This window comes from Heterodontus francisci, chromosome 7, assembly GCF_036365525.1.
Source record: "Heterodontus francisci isolate sHetFra1 chromosome 7, sHetFra1.hap1, whole genome shotgun sequence".
NCBI lineage: Eukaryota > Metazoa > Chordata > Chondrichthyes > Heterodontiformes > Heterodontidae > Heterodontus > Heterodontus francisci.
In genome coordinates this window covers 66,500,604-66,528,090 of record NC_090377.1, presented here as the reverse complement: position 1 = coordinate 66,528,090, position 27,487 = coordinate 66,500,604, and the positions used below count along the sequence as shown (strand labels likewise).

General features: G+C 45.0%; 1 protein-coding gene across 7 annotated transcripts in view; it reads left to right on the top strand.

The window, feature by feature from the left end:
• fmnl2a (formin-like 2a) overlaps positions 1-27,487 on the top strand; it is a 282,512-nt gene that overhangs the window by 151,078 nt on the left and 103,947 nt on the right. For all 7 annotated transcript variants that reach the window (XR_010975339.1, XM_068035310.1, XM_068035315.1 and 4 more), the window contains exon 2: positions 4,292-4,375. Coding sequence is in view for 6 of the 7 variants with exons in the window: in XM_068035310.1 (XP_067891411.1) it covers positions 4,292-4,375 (84 nt within the window). In the remaining variant the exon portion in view is untranslated. The remainder of the gene's footprint in view (positions 1-4,291; positions 4,376-27,487) is intronic.

Here is a 27,487-nt window from a genome sequence, read left to right as displayed (position 1 = left end):
AGGTTTGTGCTGTCCAAGGAGTGTTTTTGGTACCTTAATTTATGAAAGCACCAGGAACAGATTGCCAAAATGTTGGAATAAGTAGAAGTCTGTCATGATATTCCAAATTTAGCACTAAGAAAAAAATTGATTTTGTTTTTTAAAAAATCAATCGTAATATCTTTCTACATACATGCCTACCTGGAAAATTCTCAAGAGTTGATCCAATCCCTAAAAAGCTAACAACTGATAACCAGAACATCCCTGATATAGGCCTAAAATCAGCTTTGAGTGATTGAAAAGGATACATTGGAGGGGAATTTTATACTCTTCCCCGCATCGGGTTTGGAGGCAGGGAGGGGATATAATTGGGCGGGATGGTGGTGGGGGGGACCCCACCACCTTCCCACATCCACCCAAATTAAGTCTGGGGAGGGAAAGCCTGTCTTGTGCGGGGGGGGCTGCGTTCCTTCGTTCAAAGGCACTTAGTACCTGAACAAGGGACCCAGCATCAGGAAGGGGGACCTGTTGACAGCCACCCCCCTGCTCCTGCTGCTGACCCCACCCCCCCATCCCCTGCAACCTCCACCCTGCTAAACCCCTCCTGCTGTGACTTACCTGTGGTCTGAGTCCAGGGCCTTGAGCAAGTCCAGTACTGGCAGCAGCCAGCGCCTCCACAGTGGCACTGCTCAGTTAAAGAGCTTCGGCTTCAGATTGGCCAGCAGCTGTCAGCAGGCGGGACTTCTGCTGCAGTGGTCCTTGATCCCAGGGAAGGGCCGCTGTCCACTTAAGTGCCTAATTGGCATGTAATGCGGCGGGTCTTCCCCAAAGGAGGTGGCGCGGGGCTGTCACTGACGCTTTTGCCAGTGGTCTAAATCCCTGTCGTCCGGATAATATTCCGGCTATTCTGTTTTTATTACAAACAATTCCATGTTTTTTTTTTTACCAGTGTTTTGGGGACTGATTCGCATTGTTGGAACCAAAATCAAGTAACGTTCCCTGTGACCTGAGTGTGCAGTTGAACATGAGCTTGTCATAATTATAAGCTTTAGGTATATCCATATTGGGGCTAATTCTGTGCTTGATTGCTTCATGCTCAGATTTGGATTACAATGTTTTATCCTGCTTGTGACCTATGCTGTAAGTGCAGCTCTATACAGGGAACATGGCATTACCCCGAATATGTCATCGTTGTAGTTATGAGGAAAAACTACACAGAGGTTCTTGCAGTGGTTGAAGTTAGACATTTTTGAAGAATTAGCATGTCTCCTCACCAAGAAAACTTTTTTTATTTTGTAAATATACTTTGGTGCATTTTGCAAAATTTTGGAGTTTACAGTAAATGTATTGAAAGCCAAAATTAATGTAACCTGGAAGGGTTGCAGATATTTTAAAAATAACATCTTTTGATACAAGAATCAGAGCCAGCAGTCCCTTATATGATCAGAAATTAATACATGTTAAGTATAAACAGCAAGAGTTACATGCATGCATGTACCAAAGCTAAAAGGTGTAAATGCTAAATGGTTCTGGATGTCCTGTGAGGTCTCTAGTGGCACAGATGTTTGAGAGTAGTTGTGACATTCACTGCCACTGCTCGTGAAATGCAGATATTTGACTGCCTCTGTTGATCATTGTGGAGTAAGTTACACACCTCAGCCTTAGGGTGGCTACTGAGTCTCCTCATCTATTGTTGCTCCTGTAAAATATCTTCATCCTATCCCCTCCCCTTTCCCATATTATTTTCACCTAATTTTTATGTTATTTCTAAAACAAAATATTAGTTTTCTCTGAAGGAAGTTTAAAATGCCCATTTGGATTGGCTTCTGGGTCTTGTCGTTCATTTTGGAGGTGAAACCATTTTGGAAAAATAATGGCCCATGGCTGAAAGCTGGCTCCAAATGCCATTATTTTCAACCATATGATGTGTGGAATTCAAAATGTTAACATAGCTGCATCATGGAGATGATCATGATAATCTTTGATTTGATTTATCAAATAGAGAGCTTGACCTGGATATTAATTCTGAGAATGGGGTGGTGGGGGGAGAGGGTGCAAGTCTTGAGTTCGGGAAAGCTTGAAGAATGGGTTTCCCGAAAGTCTTCTGGCTGGATGTCAGATGTAGGCCTTCGGTGCTAGGCTACGGCTGGGAAGCAGAGAGGAGCCTGGGAAAATCAGGGGTCAAGGGCGGAGGAAGATTGGATTCCAGAGCCGGGGAAGATCAGCAGGCTGGGGGAATGAGGGGGAGGAAGATGTGAGTCCAGAGCAAGGGTTGATCAGGGTACAGAGCCAGGCAACAGCGATGAGGTGGGGCTTGGGGGAGGCAGATGGGAGGCTGGGATTGGGGGAGTTTGGAGACCAGAGGCAGATCAGAGGCTGGGATCAGTGGAGATTAAAGGCTGGAGGCAAATCAGAGGCTGGGATCGGGGGGATTGGAGGCTGAAGGCAGTCTGACGGCCTTGTGGAGGAGACTGAAAGAGTTCGAGGCTTGGTTGGGGCGTGGTGAGGGTGAGGAGGAGATCGGAATGATCCTTTGGTGGGTTGTGGTGGTGCGGGGAGGGCATTGGTAAAGTAGGTATATTGGATCCAGCAGATAAGCATCAGCCAGAAGATGTCCTGGTGAGAGACCCAGAAAACCCACCCGGCCAGGGTTAAATTTAAAATGGTGATTAAATATGGGACACACACAGCTTTATTATAATTAAATTGCTAACCGGACTCCTGAAAGTGAGTTGGTTGCCCACCCCCATTTCACCTCCATTAAACCCCAGCCACCTCCTTGCGGTTTTGGGATTCAGATTTTTAACATGATAATATCACACTCGATCCAAGCCCACCCATGTTTGGTGGTTAAAATATTCCCCTTTGGTAACAGCAGATGAGTTATTAGAATTAGAATTAGAACATTACAGCGCAGTACAGGCCCTTCGGCCCTCGATGTTGCGCCGACCTGTGAAACCATCTGACCTACACTATTCCATTTTCATCCATATGTCTATCCAATGACCACTTAAATGCCCTTAAAGTTGGCGAATCTACTACTGCTGCAGGCAGGACGTTCCACACCCCTACTACTCTCTGAGTAAAGAAACTACCTCTAACATCTGTCCTATATCTATCACCCGTCAACTTGAAGCTATGTCCCCTCGTGTTTGCCATCACCATCCGAGGAAAAAGATGCTCACTATCCACCCTATCTAACCCTCTGATTATCTTATATGTCTCTATTAAGTCACCTCTCCTCCTCCTTCTCTCCAACGGAAACAACCTCAAGTCCCTATTGGCACAAGTCTGATTGAACCTGGAGGAGGTAACCTGTCTGTGGCACAGAATACGTTACTAGGATACATTGCTGTAGTTTATTTGGCTATGATCTCATTAGTCAAATTCCATTTCATTTTGTCTAGATCTGTGTATGGCTTCTCTTGACTTTAGCTATTGACCAAAACTTTGTTCCCTGGTAAGCTCACAGGCTCAGAGATAATTTTTAAATCAAAACCAATGCAGTCAAAACCGCAAGAATCGGGGCCCAGATTTCTATTCCAATGCTCTTAGCAAATGCCAGGCACACACAGGAGATTGTGAACCTTCCCCCTTGTGATTTTCTAATCAATATTTTAATGGATGAAAGATCATGGCTGTAGGGAGGCACAGTTTCCTTATACGTGCCTGTGTCATGAAACCGGGCCAATGAAGCAGAATATCCAGGCCCCTGCTTTATCAAATCCCTTGCTGATTTTGGTCAGCCATGCTAAATGTCCATGTGAAATGTTGATGGTTGGCATGTATGTTTCTGTAGATCATCTAAATCTAAATTTGTTATGTGCTTCAATTCTCTGATTACACTGACTATGCTCTGGACAGACAGCAGAACAGAATTAGCTGTAGAAATTCAGCTCATCTCATGACAGCAAGCTTAATATTATTGCGTATTATATAACCACTTCCTAATGGGATATTAAAGGTTGCAACCTAATCTTGATATTGAGATTGATGCTGATAAATCACTCTTGTTTTGCTCTCAATGCTCATAGAATTATCTATTGGATCGGGCTACAGCTTTGTAACTTGTCCATGTCTATTCTTCATAGCATTGAAGTACAGTTTATGTTTAATACAAAGGTCAGTGGAAGTTTGTATGTAGAGAACATCTGAATTTTTTGTTCTAGTTACATTGATTTTGTTGATAGGTAATATCTTAAGCACTCTTTATCAATCATTATGGTATTGATTGGGTTATTAAAATAAATTTTTGTCATGTAAAATTTTATTTACTAGATCATTGTAACAACCCCTTTTTTCTCTTTTGCAGAATTCTATGAACCTTCCTCCTGATAAAGCAAGATTGCTGAGGCAGTATGACAATGAGAAAAAGTGGGAGCTCATTTGTGACCAGGTAAAATCAATTCAAAATGCTCTTCCTTATTAAATAAAGGGTACAATGAACGAGCAGAGAAATGGAATGAGAGTTGATTATTTCAACACAGAATATACACAGTGAACTGAATGGCCTCTTTAGGTGCTGAGTTCCCAGTGATTGGTTTTATATTCAGTGTCATAAAGGCCTGCTCAGGTCACGAAAGAAAACCCGAAAGAACCACATCGGACCCGAGCCCGACCCGGCCCGAGTCCCTCCATTTTATCCTGTGCCCGACACGACCCGACCCGACCTGACCCGAGCCCAACCCGATCGCCGGAATGTTCCCTTTACCTACCTTGCGACTCCGAATCTGCAGCATGAGCGTGATGACGTCATAGAGATTCTCACTCGGTCACTGCGCAGACTCAGAGTTTCCCTCTGATGACCCGGACTCCCAGCGCAGGTAGGCTTTTCACTTTTAACACTTCTTGCTGTTTGTGTCTGACGGGCCCAACCCGACCTGAGCCCGAAAGCTGGACCCGGAAGAGCGACCCGACCCGACCCCGACACATATCGTCTGGTCCCATCGGGTTTGGGTCGGGTAGCAGGCCTTTACAGTGTCAAGCATCAGTGTTTGTAATGCCGATTGTGACATCCATGGGTTTAAATTGGTTTGTTCGCAATCCATTCTGCTTATCATTTAATAACGTTGGTGTTGGCATTTAAGTGAACAAGCATGCTGCAGAACTCCTGTCACATAAATTAGCAATATTTATGCATATTATGCATTTTGCAAACCCACATACAATACATCAATAAAGTCAGACCACGAGAGATGGAAAAGGTAGACTCCAATGATGACCAATCGTGAAAGACATATTCATTGAAGCATATTAAATTGACCAAAAAATTGTTTGACCATTTTTCACTGATAAAGGGAACACTATTTCTACACAATAATGTCTGTATTTGATTTGGTGATTTTTTTTTGGATGGAGGTGGGAGGAAAGTCATAGTTTCCTGGTAATGTTATCAACAACCTTAGCATAATGGTGAAATGTTTACAAGACATTGGCTTAAGAATATGTCTGCTGGTGTGGATTGGATTGGTGAGAACAGCAGATTATGAACCAATTTCAAAGAACTTCAAAAATTCTCCCTATTTTCACAAAACCTGGACAGTGCCTATTATAGGGAACACCCATTTTCCCAAGAATATCCATTGTTGAGTAAACATTTGAATGAAAGAGACTCTCATTTACATTACCTTATGAAAATTACTGCTGTTATCAGCATCTCACTGCAAAATCTTCAGAGACTGCTATGCCTTCCTAAAGCACTAACCCAGTTACTGCCCCTGGTCTTTCAGTTTGCCAGCCACCACCACCTCCCCTCGGCCCCAAATTTGTATTTGCAAAAAAAGTGCAACAGCATGGTACTGAAATTACTCAGCCTTCATAGGGATAATGATGTGCGTATAGTGGGGGTGATTGCACAAGAGGCCAGAGTCAGAGGAACAGAGAGGTTGGGAGCTGGAGTTGGTTGGAGATAGTATAGGGCAAGGAGATGAAATAATTTAAATACAAGGATCTGCATATTATATTTGAGGTGTTGGGGTATCAGAGGCAAAGCTGGTCATCAGGGACTGGGGTGATGGACAAGTAGGACTTTGTGCTTGAAAAAAGTTAGGTTTGTGGAGGATGTGGAGCCAGTCAGGGAACACATTGGAATAGTCTGACAAAGGCATGGATTACAGCTTCAGCGTCCGATGAGCTGAGATATCGCCAGAAAAATAATATAAATTGTGGGTATTTGGGATTACTATAGCATTGTTCTGGGAAAAGATATGGGCTGGAAGATGTTGTATCAGTTGTCCCAGATACGAATGAGAATGTAGATTGGTTAGAACTTTGAATTTGGAGACAAAATGTATCATGTTCAGAGAATCGGGGACAAAAAAGAAGAAAACCTTGTGGTAGGAAACCACCTTCTCAGCCCCAGTCACTGGGGCTGCAGTTACCTTAATATCGATGACCATCCTACTGCACATTACGAAGGTGGGGGTGGTAGATACAGGTGCTGAAGGACCAAGGAAAGACGACAAATCATGCTGATACTGACTAAAAATAAATTCACCGTATATATAAGCTGGAAGATGGGGGTGGGCGGGGCGTAAAATGGAGCAGGAGGCTTTCCCGACCCACTTAATGGCCACTTAAGGGCCTTCGCCCACCACCACTTGGATTTTACGCTTGGCAAGCGGGCGTCCTGGAGCCAGGAAAAGCCGCCTGGGAAAAGCAGGTGGCTTCCGATCGTATCGGGGTGGAAGGCCCTGCTCAGCGGGCACAGGATGCCCGATGGAGGGCCGCCCCCGCTACACCAACCACCTCCAAGACCCCACGCCCCACTTCCCCCACAAATGACCACCCTTGCCTCGCCGGTACCCGACCAATTACTCCCAACAAGGCAACCAAAACTTACCTGCCTTCCCGGCTCCCAGGCATCTTCCGTGCACGCTGAGCTGCAGTCGCAGCAGTGGCCACCGCTCACAGTAGCACTGCTGGAACTAAGAGCTGCTGGCCCGCTGATTGGCCAGCAGCTCAATGAGGCGGGACTTCTTCCCTCAAACAGGTGGAAGACCTGCCTTGGAACAATTAAAGCCTGGGGACCTTAAAATATGGAACAGATCCCCAGGCGAGACAGAAGCAAGTTCACCACCAACGTTTACACCGGAGGCTGGCTCCCGTCCGCCCACCTTAAAATTCCAGCCATAGTGTTGAATTTGTTGCACACCAAGGCTGACTTTTCACCACGGAGGCAGGAAACAGGAGCTGGGTTTGTTTTCAGGTCAGAAACCTGCCTGCAGTGGGAAACTGATTAAAGTTAAGACTTTCACAGGGGTGAGCCCTTAATTGGTATGGTGACCGGTTTCCCGTCCAATTAAAGGCAGTGGGGGTGGGAACAGAGGTGGGTCAGATGAAGTGTGAGATTGATTTAGATTCCCCATGGCAGCCATCACTGAGGCTGCTGGTTATCCTGAGGGAGAAATCTGCAGTTTGTGCAAAAGCCTTCCACAGCACCAGAGGGAAGTGAGATGTTAGAGGAGAGCCGGAGGTCTGGCACCCAGGGCAGGGCAGGCCCTCACTTCATTGCTGGCAACCTGCATCTAAAGTTGGAGGCAATGAAGGAGAGGATGGAGGTCCTGTTCCTGGAGGGTGGCAGGAGGAGACCATACCATCGTTCAGCACGGGCACCTCTCTGTTCAGGGTCATCTCCCTCTGCCTCCAATTCCTCCTCCTCTCTTACCTCCTGCTCCTTCTCAATAAGCTGTCTGTTTCCAGGACCTCACTGTCCTCAAGGTCCACAACTCTCTGAAGGGCCATGAAATGAGTGCAGCAGACCACCACAGTGACCGAGAACCTTACAGGAGGGTATTGGAGAGCGCCACTTGACTGGTCCAGGCACTGGAATTGCATCCTCAGAAGCCCGATGGTCTACTAAATGGTTGTCCTACTGAGCAGGTGACATTGGTAGCATTGCATCTGTGCCTCTTTCTGGGGTTCCTGCAGAGGGGTCAGTACCCATCTCTTCAAGGGATATCCTTTGTCCCCTAGGATCCATCCATGCACTTTGCGGTTTGGAGTGAAGATCCGAGGCAGCCTGGACTGGCGGAGGATTAAAGAGTCATGGCAGCTGCCAGGAAATTGAGTGCACACATGCAGGAAGCTTTTGTTGTGGTTGTGGACCAGCTGAACATTGAGGAAGTGGAAGCCCTTCCTGTTGATGGATCTCACTGACCGGTCACCAGGTGCCTTGAAAGCTACATGGGTGCAATCGATGATACCCTGCACCTGGGGGAATCTAGCGATGGTGGCGAATCCCACTGTCCTCTGTCCCTGTGAGGCCTCATTGGTCGTGAAATTAATATATTGTCCAGCTGTGGCATACAGGGCATCCGTGACCTGTGAGATGCAGCGGTGTGCAGCCGCTTGCAGGATGCCTCTAAGGTCTGCAGTTGATCTTTGGAAGGAGTCAGAAGTGAAGAAAATTCAAGACCACAGTGATTTTGACAGCTGCTGGCAGGGCATGGTGACCGGTGCTGTGAGGTGTGAGGTCTTCGGCAACAAGGCATCTGTGACCATCTTTCTGGAGAGCTGCAGTCTCCTGCGACACTGGTTCTCGATCATCTACAGCTAGCTCCATCTTCGGCACTAGATCCTGTGTTCAGGATATGGTCTCTGTTGGATTCCTGCTCCTCTTTCCTCTCCCGTGCCCTACTGCTCCTCGGGATTGCGCCCTTCCTGCAGAAGGTGTTGCCCCTCATCTCCACTGGGTCCAAAATCTGACAGTCATGCCCATTGCCAGCTGCAGCCTTCCTCTTGGATAGGTGGCTGCCCAATTGGCCTTGGCAGCCTTGCCTCCTGCTCTTCTGCCCCTGCGATGCCGGTGAGGGATGACAATCCCACTCAGTGCCTGGGTGCTGAGTGCCCACTCTCTCAATCACCTGTGCAGTGCCAAGGGCACCTCCTTATCAGATGCCAAGTCCTCCTTTCCTCTGCTTACCCTGTATGGGGCTGGGCTGCCATGACTGGATTCCCACTCTGCCCGTCTCTCTTCAGCTGATCTGCATCAGACCCCTCCTAAAACCCATGTGCCCCTTCAAAATTCTACCCTCCCCCTCCAACAAGCTGTTAACAAGCTTTTAAACTTGTTCTTTAATTGACCTCAAATATGGAGGAGAGCAGGATCCCTGTCCCGCCCTCCCTCTGCCCTGTTTAACATTGCTGGTGCCGGGAACGGTGTCCTGAAACTGACAGCCGAGGCCAGTATTTTTGGGACACCTCAGTGCCCGACCTTGGGGTGGGGTGGGGGCGGGGGGAGGGGAGGTGTGCCTAAATTCAGCCCAGATGTAATGCTTGGTTACACAAAAAGAAAACAGAAAGCTAGGCATTGACGTGAAGCCAGAAATATTCAACTAGTTAAAATGGCCATCTGACCTAAGCAGTTTCTAACTAGCAACAATTAGCTGGATTTGCCTGTGTCGAACTGTGGTCTGAAAGGCTTGAGCTGGTTTAGCAGCTGATTATTGCAATCGTGCTTTAGATCCAAGACAACTGTGAGCCACACGGGTGACTGGTTGCATAATATATAATCTCTTTACTGTATGTGCCGTTTAATCAGTTACTACTTTTCAGATGTGATATCAGATTCTATCAAGTGTGGAATCATCCTTCACTTTTTTGTGACTTTTTTCCCCTGCCAATCCTCTACCTTTGTTCCTTTCCTCCCCTTTGAAGACAATGACCTCTAGCTAATGTTTCAGTTTCCATACGTCCTAGCCAAGTGGCTATTAAGTTGTTTATGAAATATGATGGTGCATGTTAGCTAATCAATGACTAGAAATATTAACCCAAACCAGATCTTGCTCTACACAATATACATGCAAGAAAACTTCCAGCAAAGGCTATTGGACAGCATTTCGGAGCAGGTCCATTTTCCTCCCAGGTATAGGGTAACTGAGGCTAATTGTGGAGTGCCTTCTGTCACCTTAAAAGAGATTAGTTAACAGCACAGACTGAGAATTAAACCTGGAAATCTCCTGTTCTTTGTGGCTAAGCTACTTAATACATTCACTGAGTCATTTGTGGAATTATGATCATGCTTGATGTATTGCAAAAGAAAATTTATTGATGCAGCAGGAAGGGACTATTGTTTAATTGGAGACCTTTAAGGCAATATATCTGTAGCACCAGAGTGAATTATTAGATTACAGATCAGAGGGCCTAGATTTAAAGGCCATCTTTGATTGGCATTTGTAGGTGAGTTTTGGCAAATTTTAGCTGTGTTGTTGATTGGTACCTCTGGTGCTGTTTTCTGGGGTTCCAAAAATCAACAGCATGTATTTACTTGGCTTAGAATGCTGCCTTCTGTTGGCTGGTATAGCCTGATACTGAAACAGTATTGGAAATGTGGACAAGTCTGCCATACCCTGCGTGTTAAAGGAGCATGCTTATGTTTTATTTCTTGCTTACTTTCACTGCCATTAGAGGGATTGGAATGGGATTGTGTCTTTCTTCTCCCTCCACTATGCGCTGTCCTATGTGAAGAGTATGTTCAAAGCAAGATCTGCAGTTGTGTTAGTTGTCCTTCCAGGATAAAGTTTTGCTGGTGTAGTTTGCGTTATATTATCCCTTTTGTATTCCTTTGTTACTGACGGGTGAGAGATAATAGGGATGGTTCTCCCTTTTATACCTCTCGACTGACCGAAGACAGCGTGTTTAAAAACGGTGTTTTTTAACCTGACTGCTTTAATTATCAAGAACAGACAAATGACAGGTTTTCTCGTAAGTTTAAAAGAAAGAAGATGTTTATTACACAATACCTGAAATATTCGCAACAATACCCACTCATACAGATACACAACATTCAGGAAAAGATAGCGATTTTTAAATTGACATGCGTTAAGTCTGATGATTTTAAAGAGTTCTCTGTTAAACTTGCTTTTCTGTGGGGTGAAGATTTAAAATGGTGTAGGCCTGTAATCTTTCCACTTGTTCACTAAAGAAAGACTTGGGAGGTTCAGAAAGACAGATGCGCTGTTGCAGACTGCACCTATTATATTCTAGCCAAAGGTCAATGGCAAAGTCCTGGTATGATTTCTCAGGTGTGGAGTTCAAGGCTAAACTCCAGCCTTTGCCTACCTGCAGTTTAAAACTGGTAAGCTTAGGCAGGATCCTTTCTCTTTGATGGAGCTCCTTTGTCTGCCCAGAATATACCTTTATTAAAACTCCTTATCAGAAACCTAGGCCAGAATTTTATGTCGGGCGGAGGCCCTGCCCACTGGCCAAAAAGTCGGGGGTGAGCCCACCTCCGCCAGGCCTAGAGCCACTCTGTTATTTTATGTGGCCCAGGCCCTTAATTGGCCTCAGGTGGTACTTCCACCCTTCTTTGAAGCAGGAAGTCCCGCCTCCAAGACCTGCCGGCCAATCAGCGGGCCAGCAGCTCTTCAGTCCCAGCAGCACCACTGCTGGGACTGCACCAAAGAGGAGCAGGAATGGAGGAGGCCCTGGAATTGAGGTACGTGTGTGGGGCCTCGCCAGGGACCACCTGCTGGGCCCCGGCAAGAAGGTTGGGGGGAGGTGCTTCAGCAAGGGTGGCTTGTGCCGTGGCGGGGGGTGGGGGGGAGCTCTCCATGGGGCACAGAGTGCCTGATCAGGAGGCCCCCCTCCACAACCTGCAAGGAGCCACCTGAGATGCTCAGTAATATCCCAGTGGTGGTGGGAAGAGGCCCTTAAGTGGCATTTAATTGGACCCCGGCCCTAATTTCTGTCATGTGATCATGGTTTCTCTTTCCATCGTCCTCGTAAATGTTTTCTAATGGTGGGGCCATTGTTAGACAATGGAGTCTGGGTGTCATTCATCCTCATCTTAACTTGATGAAGTTGGGCTTTTCACACCCATTTTTTGGAAATTGAGTTTAGATTCAAAGAAGTTTGTGACAATATTATTAACCCAGTCAGTTGGAGAGAAGCTGCTATTACCACAGAAAATGTCATTTTGATTTTAATGATTTCTCAGAGATATGTCCAGAAAGGTCATTTGTATTTTCATGACTTCTCCAGGACTTGTCCAGACATGAAAATTAGCTCAGAGTTCTTGTAGTTCTGTGTGTATTGGCAGGAAAGGAAAGGTCACTTGACCTCTTACTCCATTTTGTTTACAAGAAAAGTGTCTGTTTTCAGGTTATTTCATAAATTAAATTTTTGTTCAGAAATTCAGATTGCTTGGGTGAGACACCTTGCTTTCTTACTGATCACAACATCAGAAGAAGTATTTAAAAGATAGACGAGGTGAAAATTGAGAGGCACAATGTACTGGAAAGGCTGGTTATGCTCAGAGTGGATAAGCCACCTGGTCCGCATGTTTTGTGTCCCAGGTTGCTCAAGGAAGGGGGAATGGAGATAGCGGAAGGGCTTGCCATAATCTTCCAATCTTCCCTAGATATGGGGGAGGTGCCAGAGGATTGGAGAGTGGCAAATGTGACACCCTGACCCTGATTTTCAAGAGGAGGTCAGGAACCTGCACCCAGATATTCCAGGGTCCCTATCCTGTGCCTCCAATGCATTGCTCATGCAAATACTATTTTGATATGTTAATGTCCTAATTGGGCAGGTGGTGAGCTTGGTGCCCAATTAGTGGCACCGAGTGTCTCCAGGAGGCGGGAGCTACCTGTGGAGCCGAGCTGCCAAGGCAGACGGCAGCTATGTTGGGGTCTGCTGCTATCTTGCCGAAGAGAGCAGGCAACTTTTTAGAGGGCCATCAACATAAAACAACAAGAAGGTGTACAAACATCCAAATCTAAGGTCATGCACTTGATCCGGCGCAAGATCCCCAAGGGCCCCATCATTTTTAACCTTATAAATAAACGTTTCCCTTTGCCCCTCTATGAACCCAAAAGCTGTGCACTAATGTTCGGGTTGCTGGCATCCACGTTGAAAATTCCAATCCCGACTGTTTCCGGCTCCTTAACAAGCTCCTCTAGGAGCTTAATGGGCCGTTAATTGGAGATGAGCAGAGTCCCCATTCCCTCCCCATCTGCCCTCGTTTAAAAATTGGTATCTGACACGGAGGCATGGAGATCCAGAGACGCCCTCCAGGACCGCGATTTTTAAATTGAGTCCGAAACTAGTCCCAACTCCACCAGCATTTTAAAATCTGGTCCCCTTATTCAAGAAAGGGTGTAAGGACATTCCTAGTAACGACAGGCTGGTCAGTTCAATATTGGCGGTGGGTGAGGTTTTAGAAACAATGATCAGGGAAAAGTTCAACAGGTACTTGGAGAGGTTTTAGTTAATTAAGGAGAGCCAGTACGGATTTGTAAAAGGCAGATCGTGCATGACTAACCTAATTGAATTTTTTGAAGATGAACAGAGAAGGTTGATGAAAGGAAAACAATGGATGTTGTCGATATGGATTTTAAGAAAGCTTTTGAGAAAGTACCACATAAAAGGTTGGTAAACAAAATGGAATAGAAGGGTCAGTGTCAGCTTGGATTAAAAAAAATTGGCTTAAGGACAGAAAATAGCAGGTCATGGTAAATTGTTGTTTTTCAGACTGGAGGGTGTTAGACAGTGGTGTTCCCCAAGGGTCAGTGCTAGGACCACTGCCTTATTAGTTATATATAAATGACTTGGATATTGAAATACAGAGTTAAATTTCAAAATTTGCTGATGGTACCAAACTTGGAATTGTGGCAAACGGTGAGGATGATAGCAATCGACTGCAACAGGACATATATAGACTTGCAGAATGGGCAGATAAGTGGCAGATAGAATTTAATACAGCGAAGTGTGAGTTGATACATTTTGGCAGAAGGGATAGAGAGAGGCAATATAGACTAAATGATACAGTTCTAAAGACTGCACAGGGATGGGGACACCTGGGGGTTCATGTAGCAGGACATATTGAGAGAGTTGTTAGCAAAGCATGTGGCATCTTGGGCTTCATAAATGGAGGTATTGAGTACAAAAGCAGGAACCTTTATAAAGTTCTGGTTAGGCCACAACTAGAGTTTTGCGTCAGTTCTAGTCACCACACTATGGGACGGATCTAAGGGTCCTTGAGAGGATGCAGAGGAGATTTGCCAGAATGGCTCCAGGAATGAGGAATTTTTGTCTATGAGGTTAGGCTGAAGAAGTTGGATTGTTCTCCTTGGAGCAAAGGAGATTGAGGCAAGATTTGATGGAGGTGCATAAGATTATGACAGGTTTGGATAGGGTAGACAAAAAAATGCTATTCCCATTAACTGATGGTAGAAGGATGAGGGAACATACATTTACGGTTTTGGGCAAGAGATGCGGGGGGGATGTGAGGAAGAACATTTTTACCCAGTGAGTGGTAATGACCTGGAACTCACTGCCTATGAGTGTGGTGGAAGTAAAGATGATGAATGATTTCAAAAGAAAATGGGCTGGGCACTTGAGGGAAATAAATCTGCAGGCCTATGGGGACAGAGCCAGGGAATGGGGCCGGTTAGATTGCTCTACAGAAACCCGGTATGGACTCAATGGGCCAAATGGCCTCTTTCTGTGCTGTAATGACTATATGGGCTGGATTTGCAAATGCCTTGAGGTTGGGACGGTGTGGGCATGATTTAAAAATCGTGGACTCAGAGGTGGTCTCTGAATCCTGATGTCTCTGGGACAGTCTTTTTTTTATTCAATCATGGGATGTGGGGGATGTCATTAGCTAGGCCAGCATTTATTGCCTATTCCTAATTGCCCTTGAGCAGCTGGTGGTGAGCTGCCTTCTTGAACTGCTGCAGCCCTTGGGATGTAAGTACACCAACTTTTAGGAAAGGAGTTCCAGGATTTTGACCCAGCATCAGTGAAGAAATGGCGATATAGTTTCAAGTCAGGATGGTAGTGGCTTGTAGGGGAACTTGCAGGTGGTGGTGTTCCCATGCATCTGCTGCCGTTGTCCTTCTAGGTGGTAAAAGTCGCAGGTTTGGAAGGTGCTGTTGAAGAAGCATTGGTGAGTTGCTGCAGTGTATCTTGTATATGGTTCACACTGCTGCCACTGTGTGTCAGTGATGAAGGGAATGAATGTTGAAGGCGGTGGATGGGATACCAAACAAGCAGACTGCATTGTCCTGGATGGTGTAGCGGTTCTTGAGTGTTGTTGGAGCTGCACCCATCCAGGCAAGTGGAGAGTATTCCATCATACTCCTGACTTGTGCCTTGTAGATGGTGGACAGGCTTTGGGGAGACAGGAGATGAGTTACTCACCGCAGAATTCTCAGCCTCTGACTTGCTCTTGTGACCACAAGAGTACTGCCTGTGTGGAGTTTGCAAGTTCTCCCTGTGTCTGCGTGGGTTTCCTCCGGGTGCTCCGGTTTCCTCCCACAGCCAAAAGACTTGCAGGTTGATAGGTGAATTGGCCATTATAAATTGCCACTAGTATAGGTAGGTGGTAGGGGAATATAGGGACAGGTGAGGATGTGGTAGGAATATGGGTTTAGTGTAGGATTAGTATAATATGGGTGGTTAATGGTCGGCACAGACTCGGTGGGCTGAAGGGCCTGTTTCAGTGCTGTATATCTAAATCTAAAATCTAAATCACAATATTTATGTGGCTGGTCCAGTTCAGTTTCTGGTCAATGGTAATTCCCAAGATGTTGATAGTGGGGGATTCAGCGATGGTAATGCCATTGAACGTCAAGGGCAGATGGTTAGATTCTGCAATATTTTAAGTGCTGGCAGAAGGGAGGGAACAAGGAACTTGCTTGCCTCCAATTAGTGGCCCATTAAGCTCCTTTAGGGGCTTGTTAACGGGCTGTGAGTCAGCACTTCAATTCTGAATGGGGATTTCAGATTTCCAAGTTAGTGCACAGTTGTTGTGCCCACTGTGGGGTGAAGGAAAAGTCTCTTTTTAATGTTTAACATTATTGGGCCCTCTGCTATCCTGTGCCATAACATGCACAGTGCCTCTGTTTTGGCTGTTTCTACTCAGTCTCATTCCTTTGTGCTGCTGTCCCTCTGAGGAGCTACCTGCTCTCTTCAGCAAGGCAGCGGCAGGACCCATCATGGCTGTTGCTTGTCTTTGCCGCTGGCGCCAGGCAGGCAGCTCCTGCATTCTGGAAGCCCTCGGCACCTCTAATTGGCACTGAGCTCACCCCCTGCCCAATTAGAGCATTAGCATTTCAAAATTGTGTTGCGTGACCAATGCAGTGGAGGTGTGGGGTCAGGACCCGGAATTCGTCTGGGCATCGTATCGCCAACCCTGCTTTGAAAATCCAGCCCTATGACTTGCATTGACCTTGTTACATATCTAACATACAGAGCTTAAATTTAATTTGACATCGCCATAAAAATGGGGGTAGGTTTTTCCATGGTCGTAATAAATATTTCAATTACTCTGTAATTTTCGTAGTTATTATATATATGTAAGTTGTGTTGTTGTAGTATCTTCCAAAATTTGGTTACTCGGCATCTTCCTATCCGGTCTTTACTCATGAGGTTAGCAAAACAAAGACACTGAGATTGTTTTGGTTTTAATTGAGATATACATTGAGTGGAGAAGCTAAACAGAGAATGTCTTAAATATAGTCACTGGAGCAGCACTTCTCTATCTAGACGGGAACTGAGAATCTCGCTTGGCCTTTTGCCTTCCATGCAGTCAAATGAGCAGTAAAAGATTCATGGCATCAATCACATTGGGACAGGAGTAGGCCATTCAGCCCTTCAAGCCTGTTCCACCAGTCATTTAGTTCATAGCTGACTTAATTAATTACTTAATTTACTTAATTTACCCATCTTTTCACCATATCCCCAATACCCTTATCTGACAAAACCTAGCGCTTTCAGTCTTGAAAATTTAAATTGAATCAGCATCCATAGATGTATGAGGAACAGAGTTCCAAATTTCCACCACACTTGGTATAAAAAAAATTCATGATTTCACTCCTAAATGGCCAAGCTCCAATTTTAAGATTGATCCCTCTTGTTCAAAACTTCCCATGAGAAGAAATAGGGTAACTACAGAGAAACAATCAAATCGCTATCATTTTAAATACCTTGATTAGATCACCACGTGACCTTCTGAACTCAAGGGAATAGAAACCATGTTTATGCACACTTTCCTAATAATTTAACCCTTTAAGTCCTGGTATCATTCTTGTGGATCTACACTGTACCCCTTCCAAGGCCCCTTCTTGATGTTTGGTGCTCAAAACTGTACTTCCAATGTTGTCAAGTCAAGGCTCTGTACAATTAAAGCATCACTCCTCACTTTAGAATTCCAATCCCCTTGAGATAAAGGCCAACAATTCGTAAGCAATTTTGATTAATTTTGGAACCTGTACACTAACTTGCAGTGATTTCTGTACATGTACACAAAATCACTTTACTCTTACACAGCTGATATTCTCTTTGCATCTGATTTGCCTTATTCAGACTGAAAGTGGCCTCCTACTTCCCATAAAGTTTTGCCCACTCACTGGGTTGAGTTTTCCCAATCCCACCGAGACCGGCTTGGAGGTGGGACCAGGAGCAAAATTAGAAAATCACGTGTCGGGGCAGCTCCTCAACATCATCCCACCTCTGGACAATCTTGCTGGAAGCAGGGGCACTGGCTATCCACCCGATAGCAGAAGATAGCGAATTAAGCTCAATTAAGTGCCCACTGGGAGTAAATTGATGACGCCGCTGGGATCTTCCCAATGGTGAACAGGACCCCTGCTGAGGCTGAAACATGGCAGTTGCCTGGAGGCTGTCTGCCAGGGGCTAGCGAGGCCTCATTAAATCCTGCCCCTGCTATGGAGTTGCGGGTGCCAGATGGCCACAGGTGTGGACGCAGGCCATCCCTTGGAGGGCTCCAGCCCCACACTGATGGCCTGACAGCTGAGGCCACACTTAATTTTTTTTACAATTTTATAATTCTTTAGAGGGAGCTTCATCTTGAGGCGCCCTCACATTCTCCTACCTCTCCTGGTGGGGCAGCTGGCTGGACATCACTGCGGGCCCTCTGATAGGGCCTGCTGCTTGCCTGGTCCACTCGCCATCCTGGACAGGGCTTCTGGAGGCAGCTTCTTAATTGCCCGCCTCTGGGAAGATTGCGACTGATGGATCCACTACGGCTACTTCCAGGTTTTCAACCTGGAATTGAGCCCGATGTCAGGGTGCTGATAATCTTGGCAAAATCCAACCCACTTAGTATGTCCATGTTCTTTTGCAACTTCCGGCTCCCATTTACACAACTTAATGCACCTCCTGATGTAGTGCCATTTGCAAGCTTGGATGTACAACTTCCTAATCCTTCAACCAGCTAATTGTAATATATGTTGAAAAACCAATCATATGTAACATCTCTTTGGAATCCACTGTATAAGTCTGATCTGCTTTTCCTCATTACCAAGGATCTGATGTTTTCCTAGGTTAGGGTAATATTTTCTACAGAAAAGAGCATTTGTTGGAGATGTCTGAGATAATTAATAGTGATATGTTAGTATGCATTTGTTAATTCCACATAGAAGATGCTGAGTGAGGAACAATTAAACAGAATTTATTCCACTGGTGAGAAAAACATGATAGCTCTCAAATACTTGAGAATTATCTATTTTCCTTGTCTGCTGTTATTCCATTATTCAAATATGTATTTCAGAAAAAAGCTGATTTTAAAACAAAATGATGTTGTCCCTCTCAGAAGATCACATGACCTGCTTTCCACTTCTCCTGAAATTAGCAAATGTGGGCTGGAGTCTTGCCTAAATTTAGAATTTTTAAAAATGATTTCTTGGGATGTGGTCATTATTGGCAAGGCTGCCTTTTATTGTCCATCTCTAGTTGCCCATAGGAAGTGGTGATGGGGAGTTGCCTTCTCTAACTGCTGCAAGTGATTTGATAGAGTTCAGTGGCTAGTGAGGCAGTGGGTAGTTCAAAGCCACTCACATTGGTGCGAGACAGGAGTCACATATAGGCCAAACCCTGTAAGGATAGGCAGGTTTCTTTCCCTAAAGGGCGGTAGTGAATCAGTTGGATTTTTATGGCAATCTGGTAGCTTTGTGGTAATTTTTATGGAAACCAGCTTTTTGTTTGAGATTTTTTATTAAAGGACATTTAGATACTTAAACTGTTATGACAGAATTTGAACTCTCATTCTCTGGACTATTAGTTCAGCCCTTGAAATTGCTGGTCCAATAACATAACCACTACTCTATTGCACCCATTGTGTTACAGCACTGCAGCAGTAAGATCGGTTGGTACCTTTATGAACATTATAACAGTTGTGGATAAATGTAGTCCACAACATTCAAACAGAGTACATCTTTTGGAAGCAGTAAAGGAAATGATGCTGGAAACTGAACAAAGAAAACATTAAAATTAATATGGTACTCCTAATTTCCACAAAGCCAAAAAATACATACTTCTACTACATTAATATTAGTGATTAAATGTTTTTTCTATAAAGCATGAGGAGAAAATAGATGTTCTGGTTATAATGAACATTTATGTTGGAATAGGAGAGCAGATTTGTTAAAGTGCAAAGCACAGGCATTAGTCGTCTAGAATATGTGTAAGAAGTGAGCATGTGCCAGTTATGCTGCTTTCAGAATTTGTTCAAGAGGTCTTGTTTTTAAAAATGCTAAACTTGTTCGAAGAGTTGTGAGCTTTTACCGTGCAATTCTACACCACTCAGCCAACTAAACTGCTTGTTTTCCATAACCTGTCTGTTGATTACTTTTTGTTCTTCGTATTTTGCACTTTCAAAATTGCCTTGCAGTTGTTCCTTTCAGTTGTTTAATTCATGCAGTAATTTAAGTGGCAGCTGCTAGAAACCAGTGGTGATCTTATTTGTTGTTTTGCACTTGCTTTACAGTTCTTTCTAAGATTTAAAAGCATTATACACAGAAGCATTCTGTAGTTCAGCTAATAAGAATCGATTTTCCTGCCTTCATGGCTAGGATAGTGTGTCTCGAACCTCTTGTCTATTTAAAACATTGTAGATACTAATTGCTAAACCAAGGGGGTAGATTTTCAACATGCTGCCCGATTTATGCCCAGACAGCAAACCTATCCCAATATCTCGAAATCGTATTTCAAATGGATAAACAAGCGACACATACAGAAGAAATAGCTATAAATGCTAATATCATTGCATCATTCAAGATATTGGCTGGAATTTTTTGTTGGGCAGGGGGGGATGGTGGTGGGGGGGATGGTGGTGGGGGGGACCCTTCCACTGGCCGAAAAGTCTGTGGCAAGCCCACCTCCGCCGGGCTTGGGGATCCAGGATTTCTAGCTCCTCAGGCCCTTAATTGGTCTTGGGCGGGACTTCCCCCCTCATTGAGGCAGGAAGACCCGCCTAATGGAGCTGCTGGCCAATCAGCGGGCCGGCAGTTCTTAGTCCCAGCAGTGTCGCCGGGAGGCGGTGGCCACTGCTGGGACTATAGCCCAGCTTCAGGAGGAAGATGAAGGTCAGTCCTAGAAAAAGGGTAAGTTTTTAGGGCCTCACCGGGGATAATCGGTTGGGCCCCAGCGAAGCAAGGCGGGTGTCGGTGAGGGGCGGGGGGTGGGGGGGGGGTGCGTGTTGTACATTTGGGATGGTTGAGTCTTCAGGGGTGGCCCTCTGCGGGACACAGAGTTCCTGATCAGGAGGGCCGCCCCAGCCTGCAAGAAGGCCACCTAGCTTCATCAGGCAGGCTTTCTGAGGCCTTAGCTGCCCGCCTGCCAAGGGTAAAATACCTATGGTGGCGGGTGGAGGCCCTTAAGTGCCAGTTAATTGGCCACTACGGGGCCTTGATTGGCCTGGGGCGGGCGGGCCGTTTCTCGCTGCCGCCCCGCGTAAATTTGCAGCGGAGGCGGGAGAGGGTCGGGAAGGGCCCCCCCAGCCACCCACTGCATTTTATGCTGCCCTACCCCCCCCCCCCCCACCCAGCCACCAGCCCGTTTTTTGGGGGGGGCATAAAATTCCAGCCATTGATGCTGGTTAAAAGTAATAGCACACATTCTCTTTAAAAACAAGAAATGATGGTTTTGATAGAAAATGGCATTAGCACATTAAAGTGAGGAGCACCCTATTAAATATGAATATGCTGCACTGCCAGGCTCCCTATAAAATGTTTCCATGGCGGAACATTTTCTTAATTTATTTTGGGTATAATTGTATATTTATATTATCTTTTAGTATGTCAGCCAAGAGCGACATCTCAATTCATTCCATCTTCGCTGCCTCCGGAGAATCCTTGGCATCAGGTGGCAGGTCCGTATCTCCAACGCAGAAGTCCTCGAGGCGGCCAACATCCCCAGCATATACACCCTACTGAGCCAGCGGCGCTTGAGATGGCTTGGCCATGTGAGCCGCATGGAAGATGGCAGGATCCCCAAGGACACATTGTACAGCGAACTCATCACTGGTATCAGACCCACCGGATGTCCATGTCTCCGCTTTAAAGACGTCTGCAAACATGACATGAAGTCCTGTGACATTGACCACAAGTCATGGGAGTCAATTGCCAGTGATCGCCATAGCTGGCGGACAGCCATATAGGCAGGGTTAAAGCATGACAAGTTGAAGAGACTGAGCAGTTGGCAGGAAAAAAGACAGAAGCGCAAGGAGAGAGCCAACTGTGTAACAGCCCCGACAACCAATTTTATCTGCAGCGCCTGCGGAAGAGTCTGTCACTCTAGAATTGGCCTTTATAGCCACTCCAGGTGCTGCTTCACAAACCACTGATCACCTCCAGGCGCTTACCCATTGTCTCTCAAGACAAGGAGGCTAAAGAGAGAGAGAGCTTTTTTCTCTTAAAGGCTGCTAACATTTTCAAATAGATGGAAATAACCAAACATTGAGTACAAGACCCAGACACTTTAAATAATGAAACATAAATGATTTTACATCGCAGTAAATGTTAATTTCTTTGGCGAGGCTCAGAATTGATGAGCTGTGACTGTTACAGTAGCAACAGTGGAAGGTACATTTTGCTTTTATTAACCACAAACAATATTCCCACATTGCTGCAATCAACACATTCCGCAAATTAACATGGAGGACTGGGACTACTCACAGCAGTCAAAACACTTGAACAGATACCATTTTTAATCTTGTAAAATGCACATTTTTCCTTTTTATTATTCCTGTTATGGCTCTAGCAGTAATAGATAAAATTCCATATTTACTAGGTGGTGCAAAATGCTGACAACTGGCTTGGATGAATGTTAGGATTTTGATATCTTGTGTGTATGTACTGTCTTTATCATTTGTACAGTAGATGATTAGCTACAGTTTTATGATTATATTGTGACTGAGGTGAATTACCTGATTCCTACCGGATTTTATCAATGAATGGAAATGTTATGTATTGGGAGAAAGTTACTCTTTTCTGAAGCCCATGGAATAAGTGCTGATTTTAACACTTTGATTTTTCATCCGCACATATAAGCTGAAGAAAGACATGTAATCTGAGAATGGATCAGTAGCTGCTACTGAATGTTCAAGGTTTATATAAAAAGAGTTCACTTACTAAAATCAAGATATAGTAATAATGTGGTATGACAAGATAGTTTCAGCTGTTGACTTGGAAAAGTAGCTGAAGATTTTCTGTTCTACTAAAAAAGCAGTGTGCCATGATATTGATTTGGTTCTAAAATGATAGTGGTTCTACACCTGACACTGTGCATCAATAAACTGAGAATGTAAAAAGTCAATTCCTACTTAAAAAAAAATAAAATTATCTCAGGAGTTCCTCAAAATCAGCTATTTTGACTCCATTATAGTTGGAGTGAGCCTTTGACTTAGCGTCGTATTCCCACCTCTGGGTCAGAAGATGTCAGGTTTGAGCCCTGGCGTGTGGAGACTAGAATAGGGTCTCTAAATATTGTGTTGACATCCAGTGGAATACTTGAGCAGAAGGGGGGGGGGGGGGGGGTAGTGGCTATCAGTGAGAGCTGGGGGTGGGGGGTCCGTGTTGTACGTTGAGGGTGGTTGGGTCTTCGGGCGCGTCAAGGGGGTCCCGACACCAGATAACCCTGGCAAGCGGAGACTGGAGAGTCAGCTCTGAATACTGGTTGACATCCAGTGGGGATGCTTGTGTCCTCCTCCCATCGTAAAAGGTGTTTTGGGATCTTTAGTTGTGATAGCAGCCACCACGGCTATTCTGCCCTGATAATTGGCTCAAGATTATCATCTGCAATACAATGGACAGACTGGTAGTTCATCAAGCTCTAGCTGAGGACTCCTGCTTCTGCAACGTGCCAATGGGAGCATGCTATAAAAAGCAGGTTGTTTAACTCTGCATCAGCTATCGTAGCTGACACTGAAGGAACACAGAGGTCGTCAGCAAGATAGATCAAGAAAGTGCACTATCTCCTTTTATTCTTCAGGCAATCACAATCTCCAACAAGAGAGAATCTAACCATTTTCCCTTTGACATTCAACGACATTACCATCACTGAATCCCCCACTGTCAACATCCAGGGGATTACCATTGACCAGAAACTGAACTGGAGCAGCCACATGGCTACAAGAGCAGGTCAGAGGGTGGGAAATCTACAGCGAGTTCTGTGCCATAACAGACACTATGTGTTGAATTTTACTGGCCCCTGATGTCGGGGCCCCGAAAATGCCTCGGGAGAGGCCCACCACAGGCCTCGACGCCGGAAGGCCTCAACGCCGGGAAGGCCCCACCCTATATTACCAGCAGTGGCGAGACCTCGTGGCAGCTCCCCCCACCGCATGCCAACGGGAGCAGGATCTAATTATTTAAATTAATGTAAATTCATGGATTAATGAACTACCTGCTCCCGGGATCACAGGGTAAGTTTTTTTGGGGGTGGGGGAAAGGGCAATAAATTGTTTAGTCATTGTGGGTGTGGAAGAGGGGCTTGAAACTTTTATTAACTTTTTAAAAATAAATTTATACTGCCTGTAACTTTAATAAAATTAAAATTCAATGGAAGGGCTTGAAACCCCTTAAAAAATGGTGCCGGCGCCTACACAGTTGCGCCTGACGCCGTTGCCGGGGATGGAATGCCTGTCCCCTCCATGTCATCAGGGGTGGCAATTCACCCTGGCCATGTAAATGAGCCGCCACGTCTAATATCCTGGCGGCTCTGCGGAGTAAAAGCTGTGTATGCGGGCTGCCATTTTAGAAGCTCGGCATCGTAGTAAAACTCAGCCCTATGACTCTATGAGTAACCTACCTTCTGACTCCTCAAAGCCTGTCCGCCATCTACAAGGCACAAGTCAGCAGTGTGATAGAATACTCTCCACTTGCCTGGATTAGTGTGGCTCCGACAACATTCAGGAAGCTCGACACCATCCAGGGCAAAGCAGGCTGCTTGATCGGTACCCCATCCACCAAGTTAAACATTCACTTCCTCCACCACCAACACACAGTGGGAGCAGTGTGTACCATATGCAAGATGCAATGCGGCAATTGTAGAGCTGTTCAATTAATCCCACTCCTCTGCTCTTTTCCCATAGCCCTGTAAATTTCCCATCAAGTGTTTATCCGGTTCTCTTTTGAATGCTACAATTGAATCTGCTCCCACCACCCTTTCAGATACTGCATTCCATTTCACAAGTTGCTGTGTTTTTGTTAAAAAAAAGTTTCCACTTGCTGCCTCTGGCTCTTTTGCCAATCACTTTAAATCTATGTCCTCTGTTTACTGATCCATCTGCCACTGCAAACAGTTTCTCCTTGTTTACTGTATCAAAGCCTGTCCTGATTTTGAACACTTTCATCATAACTTCTCTTAACCTTCTCTATTCTAAGACGAACACCATTAGCTTCTCCAGTCGCTTTACGTAACTGAAGTCCCTCATCCCAGGTACCATTCTAGTAAATCTCCTCTTTTACACCCTCTAAATCCTTCCTAAAGTTTGGTGCCCAGAATTGAAGACAATGGCCTGGATTTTGTGGTCAACACGAAGCGATGTAATTTGCTCCTGACCTTGAAGAAGGCTGCCCATAAAGATCTAATGATCTCTGTAGTGTGGATTTCACGTTTCCGTGTTCATTTCATTCTGACATAGAAGATTGCTAGTATCCAGCAACAGTGATGTCATCAAGCAGGCTAAGCAGTCAATCACATCAAAGTGTTCTCACTGACAACAAACCAGGAAATAAAAAGCACTGATTATCTTTCACCTTTTAATCATTTACAGAGAGAGAGAAATAAAGGTCGGGTCATACACATGGGATTAAGGTAGAAGATGGTATATCATAAACTTAAAAAAAATTACTTTAAAAATCTATGGCATTCTGTTCTCATAATGGAAGAAGTTAACATTTCACAAATATAACATTTGGTTTTTCCGGGCCAGAGAGGTTGTTCATCAGTACCTATGACTTAATATGCCGCTTAAGAACCCAGTTACCCCTCATTCAACAAGGGTTTTTGCAGCGAGACTAATAACATAAAAATTGCAAATTCACATCAGTTCAAGTAATTAGAAGATTTCCATCAGCGAGGACTTCACTACACCCTGTAGAGGAGTAGGGAATCACTGACAGCAACCTCTGGATTTCTGTGTTTAACTGTGCATTTTCAAATACCAGAAGTTGCTGTCAGTTTTGCAGAGTAATGACGGTGAATGTTGACAGTTTCACCATCATTACAATTGCAAAATCTGGGCCATTACACCTGCTGAGCCTTAACCAGTGCCTTATATAGGTTTAACATAACTTCCTTGCTTTTGTACTCTATTCCTCTATTAATAAAGCCAAGGATCCCATATATATTTAACAGCCTTCTCAACTTATCCTGCCAGCTTCGATGATTTGTATACCTTCTCCAGATATCTCTGTTCCTGGACTCCCTTTAAAATCGTACCATTTATTGCCTCTGTCATTCTTCCTACCAAAATATTTTTCTTCATGCTGTTCTGTGTAAAACTTCATCTGCCGTGTATCTGTCAATATTACCAGTCTGCTCTATGTCCTCCTGTTACTATTATTCTTATTGTTTACTACATTTCCAAGTTTTGTATCATCTGCAAACTTTGAAATTATCTCTAGTATGCCAAATTTTTAGTCATTAATATGTAGCAAGAGGTTCAGTGGTCCTAATATCAACTCCTGGGTAACTTGCCTCCAGTTTGAAAATTGACTGTTTGCTACTACTTTGCTTTCTGTCCCTTAGCCAACATCCCAGGAATTAATAAAAAGAAGGCAATTTTGTACCCATGCTGCTACTGTCCCTTTAATGCCATGAGCTTTAATTTTACTTACAAGTCGATTATGTGGTTCTTTGCCTAACCATCAGCCTCAAGAAAACGAACATCATGGGGCAGGATGTCAGAAATGCTCCATCCATCAATATTGGCGACCACGCTCTGGAAGTGGTTCAAGAGTTCACCTACCTAGGCTCAACTATCACCAGTAACCTGTCTCTAGATGCAGAAATCAACAAGCGCATGGGTAAGGCTTCCACTGCTATGTTCAGACTGGCCAAGAGAGTGTGGGAAAATGGCGCACTGACACGGAACACAAAAGTCCGAGTGTATCAGGCCTGTGTCCTCAGTACCTTGCTCTACGGCAGCGAGGCCTGGACAACGTATGCCAGCCAAGAGCGACGTCTCAATTCATTCCATCTTCGCTGCCTTCGGAGAATACTTGGCATCAGGTGGCAGGACTATATCTCCAACACAGAAGTCCTTGAAGCGGCCAACATCCCCAGCTTATACACACTACTGAGTCAGCGGCGCTTGAGATGGCTTGGCCATGTGAGCCGCATGGAAGATGGCAGGATCCCCAAAGACACATTGTACAGCGAGCTCGCCACTGGTATCAGACCCATCGGCCGTCCATGTCTCCGTTATAAAGACGTCTGCAAACGCGACATGAAATCGTGTGACATTGATCACAAGTCGTGGGAGTCAGTTGCCAGCATTCGCCAGAGCTGGCGGGCAGCCATAAAGACAGGGCTAAATTGTGGCGAGTCGAAGAGACTTAGTAGTTGGCAGGAAAAAAGACAGAGGCGCAAGGGGAGAGCCAACTGTGCAACAGCCCCAACAAACAAATTTCTCTGCAGCACCTGTGGAAGAGCCTGTCACTCCAGAATTGGCCTTTATAGCCACTCCAGGCGCTGCTTCACAAACCACTGACCACCTCCAGGCGCGTATCCATTGTCTCTCGAGATAAGGAGGCCCAAAAAGAAAAAAGAAAAAGAGAAAAAAAAAAAAAAAAAGGTTCTTTGTCAAATGCCTTTTGAAAGTTCATATACACAAAAACAACTGCACTGCCCTCGTTAACCTTTTCCATTATTTAATCAAAGAACTTTATCAAGTTTGCCAAACACACAATTAACTTTATCAAATTTATGCTGCCTTTCATTTATCAGCCCATACTTTTCTGATTGCCAATTAATTTTGTCCCAGGTAATTGTGTACTAGGTAATGGTCTGTAAATGTTTTCCTTCCACCAACTGGACTGACTGGTTGACTGGACTGTAGTTGTTTGTTTTATCCCTCTATGCCTTTTTTAAACAGGGATGTAACATTTGAAATCCATAGAGGATTGGAAGAGTGTGACCAGAGCCTCGGCAATTTCCATACTTACTTAGTAACATTGGGTGCATCCCATCCAGACCCAGTGATTTTTCTACTTTGAGGGCTGTAAGCCTTTTAAGTACCTCCTTATTATCTAGT